Here is an 11,626-nt window from a genome sequence, read left to right on the forward strand (position 1 = left end):
GTGCACTTCCTGTTGCATTGTGTACCAAACCTGTTCCTAAAGTCCTTAAACAGCTGATTATTCAGGGCAGTGGATGAAGGGTTTGTCAAATGAGTTGAAGATATGTGAAAGAGCAGTTTGCTTTTGAGACTTTTGAGGTGACGTCTGTGACTGGAAATATCAGTTCAGGGAGTGTGTGCATATTTGGCTCAATAAATGAAATTCTTTGGAATTGTGACTTGCAGAACCTGAAAAGACAAAGTGTTTGTGTGACTCGGGATGGAAGATTGAGTGCATAAATGACATTGTTTGGATTCAGTCGGTAGCATTTTACTTTAGGCATAGATGCACGTGGTTCAAATCAGATTCTGAATTCCTTTTATAGCAAATTAATCAGTGTTTCCTTAAAATAATAATCATGTTTTATTAATTGAAATAATGTAACAATGTTGAATATGTATCTCAGGAAAATAAATTCAGTTTAACAAGGTTCGGTTTATCAATACTAGTTCCAGCGTTTATGAAAGTCATTAATAAAAACATTTAGAAATACTTTGTTAAATTTGAAGTCTGCATGTTTTGCATCTTCTTGCATCAGTTTAATTTATTACACACTCAAAAAAAGGAAATCAACTACACAAATACTTATTTTAATAATAATAATAATAATAATAATAATAATATAAGCTTTATTTTTAAATATTTTCTCCAAGTTTAACTTTTAAAAAGGTTTTCTATAATTATTTTATATTTGTTAAACTCTTTATAAACTGTTAAATTAAATAAATTTAGTTATTAAATTATTTTGCACAGGTTTTTAGATTACTAAAATTACTTATACCATGTAGATTGGACTCCAGAAAATGTTATATGAAAATAAAGAATAAGTCTTGCTAAATGAGAACTTAAGTAAAAAAAAAAAAACTAAATTAAATATAAATTAGGGCAACACGGTGGCTCAGTGGTTAGCACTGTCGCCTCACATCAAGAAGCTCGCTGGTTCGAGTCTTAGCTGGGCCAGTTGGCATTTCTGAGTGGAGTTTGCATGTTTTCCCCATTTTGGCGTTGGTTTCCAAAGACATGTGCTATAGGTGAATTGGGTAAGCTAAATTAGTCGTAGTGTATGTGTGTGAATGAGTGTATGGGTTGCAGCTGAAAGGGCACCCGCTGTGTAAAACATATGCTGGATAAGTTGGTTCATTCCGCTGTGGCGACCGCTGATAAATAACGGGATTAAGCTAAAGGAAAATGAACAAATGAATGAAAATATAAAATATTTATTTAGTTGAACAAATGTAGATACATTTAAAAGGACATATACTACACTCATACACTTACAATTTTGTAATCACAGGCTTGAGAATCATTTGTGATTTTTTTTTTTTTTTCAGTTGTCAAACTGTACGTTTTCCAAAAATTAAAACAGTTTAATACCGATTTCTACACTACCTGACAAAATTCTTGTCACCGATCTCAGTTGTAAGAGCTAAAAATAATAACTTTTCTGATGAATCATCTGTTGAACTGCATCCCAGTCATCACAAATACTGCAGAGATCTATTGGAGCTCGCTTAGACCCAAGATTCTCACAGAAATCAGTCAAGTTTGGTAAAGGAAAAATCATGATTTGGGGTCACATTCAGTATGGAGGCATGCGAGAGATCTGCAGAGAGGATGGCAACATCAACAGCTTGAGGTATCAAGACATTTGTGCTGCCCATTACATTACAAACCACAGGGGAGGGCAAATTCTTCAGCAGGACAGCGCTCCTTCTCATACTTCAGCCTCCGCATTAAAGTTCCTGAAAGCAAAGAAGGTCATGGTGCTCTAGGACTGGCCAGCCCAGTCGCCAGACATGAACATTATTGAGCATGTCTGAGGTAAGATGGAGGAGGCATTGAAGATGAATCTAAAGAATCTTGATGAACTCTGGGAGTCCTGCAATTACGCTTTTTTTGCCGTTCCAGATGATTTTATTAATAAGTTATTTTGAGTCATTGCAGAGATGTATGGATGCAGTCCTCCAAGCTCGTGGGAGTCATACAAAATAATAATTCTGTTTCCACTGCACCATGACTTTATATTCTATACTGTAGATTATTTCTGTTAAGTGACCAGACTTTTGTCTACTCAAAGTCAAACCTTACTGTCCTAATTATATAGTTAAAAATCAAGGCATGATCGTATTTTATTTTGGTTTAATAAGCGTAATCTAAAGGCCTTTGCCTTTCATAAAAGCCACTTCTCATACCAAATGATCAACTAGAAGTCAAGTTATTATTTGTTGTTCCTAAAACCTGAATACATAAGTCTTTTGTCAGGTAGTGTACAGTTTGTTTTTGTTTTGCTTTATTTTTTTCACAAATTGGAAATCACGGCAGACAAAGAATATTCATTAATATGTAGCTTCAAATATATATTTGAAATGAAATAATAATAAAAAAAATAGATAAAATAAAAAGAAAACATTCTAATTTGTGACATTCATGCAGAAGTGCAGAGGTTCACATACCAGAAATCCACAAAACATAATATTGTCCAAATTATTTTCAAATGGTTCCCATAATTTGTAAAATGGGTCTGTTTTGCAATGAATTTTACAATATATTCCAATTGTAGTTTTCCATTAACACTTTGTGCCAGCCACATGCTGTATAAATAATTTATACAGTTGATGAAACCTCATGTTATGCTCTCAAACGTCTTTTGAATCAATCGGCGGTCCTTTTTAATTCATGATAAATGATTAGCAGTCCAGGTGAAATCGGTGTTAGAAATCTGTTAGTTGAGGACCTCCGTAAGCACAAATGGCACATCATGTGTTTTGATATGATGCTTTTCAGCGTTCGCTCAGCTAAGCCAGCAGCTGCAACAACACAAACAGCCAGCCGTTTACTGCTGAGCTGTCACAACGCCTGTCAATAACTGGCTCGTGTCCAGAACAACACACTGAAGGAAACTGAATGTCATGTATTGGGTTTCCCCATCATGCATTTGTTAGACTGGAAAACCTAAATGCTGTTTGATGCTTTGTGGTTGGTGTCACATGCGCATCAACTCTGCAGAAAATGAAAGGCTGCTCAAGTCTCTGTAAGGTTTGTGGTGTTTATTATTTTCCAGTGATAAGAGAGATGGATAGTCTTTTATCATGTTTCATCTTGGGTTGCTAGACTAGTTGCTCGACTTCTGCTGTGTGTTGCTTTGTTTCATGCAAATGAGTGATTTGTGCAGTGCTTATTGCTAACATGGCCTTGACAAAGATATTTAGTCAGGTTAATAGATTCGTTAGACTGCAATAGCATTTGATGACAATTTATTATTCCAAATGGGTTGTTTTGCGATGAGATTTGTCATATTTAAGTGTTAACAGTTGAAACAGTATTTAAGTTTACTTGAACATCAGTAATCAAATTATTTGCCTTAATTTGAATGAGACAATTTGGTATGATTAATATGATTAAGGTGTTTACATGAGTTGCTTTTTGAATGTTCCTTTCATGATCACGTTTTACATGTTATTGCACATAATTCGATTAAAGTCATTGCGTCACCACACCATCGACAGTTTCTCTGGAGTTTCATGTAATTTCATCTTTAATTTGTCAACTTTGACTGCAATTTGGCAATTTCGCTTTAATTCAGGAGCATTTCATGCATGTCCCTCATAGAAAAGAGAGATTGGATGCGACTATGAACTGCTTGAAGAGTGTAGTTTTAATGGAATTTGATACCGCACGCCAAATGGGAAAAAAAAACTCCGCATTTCACAATGCAGGTGTCTGCAGTCCTTCACTCACTCAGTAGGTGCAGAGAATAGTGTTAAACAGCCGTGTGAATATAGACTATCGCCAAATTCAGCGAAAATCCTACACAATGGTAATAGTTTGATTTTTTTTTTTTTTTTTTTTTTTTTTTTTTTTTTTTTTTTGAATAAAAAAAAAACTTCGTTTTCTGATGGATTTCCTGACCTCCATTTCGCTGTTGAGCATGTTCTTAAACAGTGCTGGTTTGCCGTTGTTCACGTTTTAAAGCTGCAATTTATCAGCGGATTGCTTGTATGTCAGCTTATAGACAAACTAGCTGATCTATGTGACTTTAAAACGCTTCATTGTCCATGTATCTGAGGTTATACTCAGGACAGTATCATACCGTCAGCTTCTGATGGTATGATAACCTTGGATGAATATATCACGCATTCACGGTATTGTGATTACTGCAATGTAATCATAATACTAATCGTAATACTGTAAATAACAAAAACTTTTTTCCCTCCTTGAACACAATATATTTTAAGAAACATTTTAAATATTTAATAACAGTAAACATGCCAGACTAAACACAGACTTCTGCTGTCTTCATTAGTTTCAAAAACACAGACTTATTTACCATTTAAAATGGCCTTTTTGGATATCTTTTCTGCTGGAGATACTGTTGTCTTAAAAAAAGATAATAAAATAATTCTTGTTTACATATACCATAGGATCAGTATAGCTGAAAATTTTGGCGGTTTTCAAACCTTGAGTTTTCCAAACCGAGGTATACCTTAAAAACGGTTATCATCCCAAGCCTAGTGACGACACTAATCAGAGCATTGTCTTAATCATATTACATTTAGATTATTGGTGTCCATGTAAACGTACTCATTGAATCTAGATCATTTTCTAGATGGAGTGCATTTTTTTGTGGGCCAAAGTGAAAGTTGGCATCACCATGGTTCTTTTGGATTATGGTCCATTTTTACAGATTATTTACGTCATAGTTACGTCATAGTTGGGTGAACTTAGAGAGCAGTAAATGGTAGAGTACAACAAATAAATTTTTTTGCATTTCAGTTTGATCAAATAAAGATCAGCTTCATAATAGTGTTTTGTATGAATTCATGTGAATTGTATGAATACAATTTCACCAGATAACTTGAATATCTCTATTTGGAAAAGATTTATAATGTTAGATTCACTGGGATGATTCTGCATTAGGAGTGCATCTCCATAAAATCTCATAGACTGTCTATAAACTTTTCAGGGTCCTCCGACACATTTTCGTTGTGTTCTGTGCTCTTTGCGGTGCATTTCTGTATTCGCATGTGTTGTGAGTATTTTCATGCATAACTATAAATACAATCAAGATAAAGATACAATTAAAAAATAACGTGTTTTAGCATTTTCTGAGTCTAACTGTATTCAAGTATTTATTATGCCTGAATGCTTTTAAGGTCATTATACAATCACAGGCATCGAAACCACATGCAAATGATGAATTATAATCCAGGCTCAAAATTGCGTATGCTCGTGATGTGATTATTACGAATGATATTAATGCTAAAATGATATATTTTGCAGCCCTAATGTATAGCATAATAAAGGTACATGATTAAAAAAATCAATATATTAAAAAGTTTAGGATTTAAGATGCTGATGAATATTGAAATGTCACCAGCGTCTTGTGAAAATGTTCCACTGCTTGCTTAAATGAAAACTAAATATCAAAAGATTTGATGTTGTGTGTAAATAAACACAGAGAGTCTGTAAAAGCAGACTATTCGTTTTCAGGCTCTGTTGCTTCATTTAGCTCAATATTATAATCTTTTTCAGGAGTTGTGGAGTTTCTTGGTGTATTTTATGTCTGAATAAAACATGAAAATGTCTTGAGGTTGTGATAACTTCAAACTTTATTTTAGGCATTTGACCACAAACAATCAGATTTTGATGCTATGTGTACCAGAGCTTTAGGATCCTGTAGTTTAGTTTCTGTACTTTGAAATAACATATCTATGGTAATTTACGGTTCGTTTTGATTGTTTATCACATGAACTGTTAGAGTATATTTTAGGCATGGGCCGCTATAAGATTCTGACTGTATGATAACCTTGGATAAAAATATGAAGGTTTCATGATATTAAGGTATTGTGATTACTGCTCTAAAATAAGTTCTTTTTCTGTCTGGGTAAAAAACAAAAACTTTTTCCCCTTTGAACACAATACATTTTATTTTGTGAAAGATTTATAATATTTTGGAGCAGTAAACATGTCAGGCTAACTAATTCAAATGAATCGTTGACTTCTGCCATCTTTATTAGTTTCAACAACACAGATTTCTTTACAATTTAAAACGGCATTTTTTGGAAATCTTATCTGCTGGTGATAGAGAACAGCATTGTTTGTATTGGCCAGAGGGTGTTAATGCTGCTACTACTAAGTGAATCAAAGCATACACCTGCACACACAAGGGGTCCTGTCGTCTGCCATTGTTGTTTTGGTTGTCAAGGACTTGCACATAATTATAGACTAAAAGCATGACGTTTCTGCTTTCACAAATTCGCATCTGTGTATTTTGTAGCAAGATAGTTGTGTCCCTTGCGAAAACGTGCAAGGCTGTTTTTGCAAGTTTAGGTTTTAAAGCCCCCAAAATGCCTTTGTCATGTTCATTAACAGACAAAATGCATAAAAGTTGCATAGAAATGGCCAAACGGGCATACTAAGGAATTAATATTGTATGATTTTATTCAAATGTTTTATGTTGATTAATATTTCTAAGCATATTGCTTAATTATGTTTAGAGAATGTGCATATTTTGTGTCGGGTCCGCATTTTGACTATTTAATTTGAGATTATGCAAGGAAATATGCTTATTGAGGAATGAGCTTGAGATGTATGCAATGACAAATTAATAGCAGATCATCTTTCAGTGACTGTATACTTTATTTCCTGTTTGAGTAGTTTTTTTTTTTTTGCATACTAATATATATCCAATAATAATTAAGCTCTAGTTAGTTTTTTTCCCCCAAAAAATTGTCATACCTTAACAAAGTCAAAGTGTTTTCCTTTTCCAAATATAAATATTTTGATGGTTTAATTAAACTTGTATGTTCCTTAAAGCCATATAATGTGTAAATGTTCCCTCCAAATATAACTTTTGAACACTGCTGCAATTTAATAATGTTAAACTTGTCTAAATTAGAACTGTGGTAAAAATCATTTCTGAAATCCATTCTGCATTAATTCTGAGATTGCCAAAAAGCATCACTAATCTCTCTTGAATCGATAGTGAGCTTAGTTTTTAACAGTAGATGGCGCTCTAGGCCAGTGGTTCTCAAACTTTTAAACCAGCGACCCCCAATGTAAGATGGTCAAGAACTCGCGACCCCCCCCCCCCCACCCCCCCACTACCAAAGTATATACAAACAATAAAAATAACCTTTAAGCGGTTCACAATATTTTAACTATATTTACTATACATTACAGGGCTCGAAATTAACGTTTTTGCTTGGTAGTACTGGTGTTCCTATCTTTTTCAAATGGCTCCCACCAATTGTCGCAATGTTACTACAAGTTTTATAAACAGATTTATTGCATTTGAAATCAAAACTAACAAGCAAAAAATATATATGCATGCGTGAGGAAAGTATGTCTCAATGAAATCCCGTTATCACAAGAAAATACATTTTTATAACATAATTAAGTGACCAAAAGATATCACGGATGGACCGCTCACCGGCCCTGCACACACTGCTTGACATGAATTCATTAATGAATCTGTTAACGATAACTGTGCTGTGTTCTCACGGGTGGTGTCTGATATTGCACAGATGCTTTTATGTCGCATATGTTGCAGAGCGCTCTAGGCTAGTTTTTAACAGTAGATGGTGCTTTAGGCTAGTTTTTAAAAGCAGACAGGACTCAAGGCGGTGACGCGGTGGCGCAGAAGGTTGTGCTGTCGCCTCACAGCAGGAAGGTCGCTGGTTCGAGCCTCGGCTGGGTCAGTTGGCGTTTCTGTGTGGAGTTTGCATGTTTTCCCAGTGTTCGCGTGGGTTTCCTCCGGGTGCTCCAGTTTCCCCCACAGGCCAAAGACATGTGGTACAGGTGAATCGTGTAAGCTAAATTGTCCGTTGTGTATGTGTGTGAATGCGTGTGTATGGATGTTTCGCAGAGATGGGTTGCAGCTGGAAGGGCATCTGCTGCGTAAAACATTTGCTGGATAAGTTGGCAGTTCATTCCGCTGTGGCAACCCCAGATTAATAAAGGGACTAAGCCGAAAAGAAAATGAATTATTGAATGAACAGCACTTTAGGCTAATTTTTAACTGTAGATGAGGCTCTAGGCTGGTTTTTAACAGCAGACGACACTCTAGGCTAGTTTTTAACAGCAGATGTCATTCTAGGCTAGTTTATAACCTTACACAAATACTCATGATGAAGAGCACTTCTGCATTTGGCTGAGTCATGTAAATTGCCTTTTATTTCATGACTGAAAACACAGCTCGCTATGCACGCTGTTGTGTTTTGCTTTCTTAATTTTAATTTTATTTTTAGGTTAAAGTGATATTTTTAAGGAGTTGAATGTTTGTATATCATAAAGCGCCATCTGCTGTTCAAAACTAAGCTTTGAATCAAGTCGAGAGAGAATAGCGATACATTTTGTATATCTCAGAATGAATTTCTCTAATGATGTTTTGCTAAAGGTTTAGTTCGAATACTTTTCTCGTCATTTACTTCATCTAGTACAATTATATAAATATATTTTGCAGTGTCCACATATTCTTCAACGCATTGAGTTTTGGTCTTTCCCTGTCATTTCCCTTACTGTTCACATAAAAGTGGCAAAAGGGTTATAAATGGAAAATAAAACTCTCACGTTGGAGCTCGCTGACCCAGAAAAAGATGGTGTCCTTGATTTATGGCACCCTGAGAAACTGCATGGTGGAACGAGGTGGAGAGAACAAGAGCGATTATCCAGCAACTTGCACAGCTGGGTTAAACGCCTTTAGCAAAAGGCCTTTTCACACATGTTACGAAGGATACATAACCACCACGCTCTCGCAGAATTGCATCTCTCCTGGCCTCATTAATCTCTTCATATCAACTTAACATGCTCTGACCTGCACATCTCCCGCCAAGACACCAGCATCACACAACAGCCAGTTTGGTTTCCTCAACAATACTAAATCCTTGTTCTTTTCCCTTTTTTTCTTCACAGGGAACCCTCACACATCTGTTATTAAAAAAAAACATCTTTTCCAAATCGCACCCTCTGGCTGACTACCACTACTCTGGTAAGTCCCTCTCAACGTCAAGCATACTTTCCCTTTCCTTCCCCCTCATTTTTTTCCCTAAGGTGATGTGAGTTAATCTGTCCGGCATGCGGCCCCCGGTACCCCGTCACCCCCTGCGCTGGCATTCCAGACCACGCTCCCTGTTTCAGCTATAAACAAAAGCAGCTGAAGAGTGGAAGGGAGGGTTTCGGGTGACCGAGTGGGTTGCTGGGTAAAGTACACGAGTGGGTTAGAGGAAAGGAGGGGGGGGAGTGTGTGTGTGTCTGTGACATGTTGTTAAATCCTAGGAGAAGACAGCGGCATCATTGTTTGTCAGGACATGTGTGTGCTGGCTGTTTGCCCTCTCTCTGTCCTTTGTGTGGGGATGTATTTGTATTAGTGAGGGGGGTGGGATGGGGTACTCTACGGGCAGATTCTGACACCGTGGTCTGCTTGTCTGTTCCGCATAGGCTCTGACTGCTGGACGCCAGAGGAGCGACGGCTCTTTAACAAAGGCATCGCTACTTACAAGAAGGACTTCTTTATGGTCCAGAAACTGGTATGTACAGGTTTGAACAAACCATTTGCAAAATGTTTCAATCTCCCACACGAATTACATTTTGTGGCCCTCAGAGGTGTGCTTAAAAGTCTTTCTCTGTTGACATGCAAAACCATATTTAGGCATGTTTATTAGAGAGGTTTAGGCCGTATGTCTCAAACTCGATTCCTGTAGGGCTGCAGTTTTGCTTCAACCCTAGCCAGACACAGCTGATCAAACTTATCAAGGTGTTCAAAACTACTATGGCCTGTTTCCACTAAGTGGTATGGTTTGGTATGGCCGTTTCCACTGTCAAAAGGTGTCAAAAAGTACCTTTTGGGTACCTTCTAAAGGGTATCTAGCACGGCAAAAGGGTACCAAAAGGTGGAGCAAGACGCTCAACTGAATGCTATTGGTTTACAGAGATACATCACTCGCTTGTGCACAAGCCAGGAAAATGAAAACAAAGGAAGCGCCATTTTTAAAAACACAGCTGAGACATTACACTGTTATAATATGTACATATAATAGCAAGCCATGGTCGACCCGAGCTCAAACAAACCTTGTCATTGTCTTGATGAACATTCACAAGTAGGCATGGGCCGGTATTAGATTCTGACAGGATAATAACCTTGGATATAATATCAAGGTTTCATGGTATTATGGTATTGTGATTACTGCTCTAAAATATGTTCTTTTGAAATGTCTGTGATAAAAAACAAAAACTTTTTCCCCCTTTGAACACAATATATTTTATTTTTTGAAAGATTTATAATATTTTGACATGTCAGGCTAAATAATTCAAATCAATTATTGACTTTTGCTGTCTTCATTAGTTTCAAAAACACAGATTTCTTTACAATTTAATATGGCATCTTTGGATATTTTCTCTGCTGAAGATACTGTTGTCTAAAGAAAAAAAATCTCACACTTACCTTAGCAATGGCATTACAGAAAATTTTGGCGGTTTTAAAACCTTGACTTTTCCAGACCGCCGTATTCCTTGGAAACGGTTATTGTCCCATGCCTGTCCACAAAGCCAAGAAGGAGAGCAGAATCTACCCTGTGCCCCACATTGTGGTTTACAAGGCCCTCTAAAATGCAATTGGTTTCACTTTCTTGAGAGAGCTCGGTACGTGTCTATATTTGAAACGACGAACTTATTTAGCTGATGATAATAAAGTATGTGTGATCATTGAAGCGCTTCTGACATACAATCCTTTCAGAAACGGTCAAACTACTTTCTAATAAAGGTCATGTGCTGCTGAAGATTAAAGACACACATGAGAAGTTTGCACTGACTGTGGGCTACATGTTGAGTGTTGTTTTTGAACCCAAATAAGGGCTAAAATGTATGCTGTGTGTAGGTTTACTGTGATTGATAACATGTCTGAGAGTGTAAGGGGCAGTATGTGTTCATATATGTAGGAATTATTTATTTATTTTATATAATTGCAGACATTACAGTAGATTATTACACACTATTATTGAATACAGTTATACACAAGTGGATAAAGCATCTGTTTTGTGAGAAGTGCTTCTCATATGATATGTAAACGACCAGTACAGCTTTACTTGGAAATTTCCTCAAACGAGAATGACCTCGACTGAAACTACACAGCGCCCACTATTTGTGCTCTTTTGGCAGTGGAAATGCAAGCCTGATAAAGGTGACCGTACCGTAATGACCACTCAGTGAAAACAGGCCACTAAAGACTGTTAAGCAGGTGTGAGTTGGAGGTGGTTGGAGTTAAACTATGCAGAGCTGTGGCTCTCCCGGAATTTACTTTTAGACCACTGGTTTAGGCCATTTTAATTCTGGACTGTAAGTAAGAGCTATAAGGACAGTAGGAGTGACAATCATAACGGTAAATATGTATACCTAATCTATAAATAACAAAATAAAATCTGCAACCAACACATACCACCTATCTTTTTGTGCTTATATGCAGCTCATGTTGATTTTGTTTTTAATTTTAGTGTAAAAAAGGCACATGAAACTCGTATATTATACTTTATTATATTATATTCATAATAAAAAATACACCCTTCCTCCCCCAAAGCATCCAAATGCAGTTATA

At 36.4% G+C, this 11,626-nt stretch overlaps 1 protein-coding gene across 1 annotated transcript in view; it reads left to right on the top strand.

Annotated features, from left to right (window-relative positions):
• mideasb (mitotic deacetylase associated SANT domain protein b) overlaps nt 1-11,626 on the top strand; it is a 70,352-nt gene that overhangs the window by 43,844 nt on the left and 14,882 nt on the right. The window contains 2 exon segments of the mRNA XM_056477203.1: nt 8,953-9,028; nt 9,478-9,566. Coding sequence (XP_056333178.1) covers nt 8,953-9,028; nt 9,478-9,566 — 165 coding nt within the window.

The sequence above is a fragment of the Danio aesculapii genome, chromosome 17 (assembly GCF_903798145.1).
Source record: "Danio aesculapii chromosome 17, fDanAes4.1, whole genome shotgun sequence".
NCBI lineage: Eukaryota > Metazoa > Chordata > Actinopteri > Cypriniformes > Danionidae > Danio > Danio aesculapii.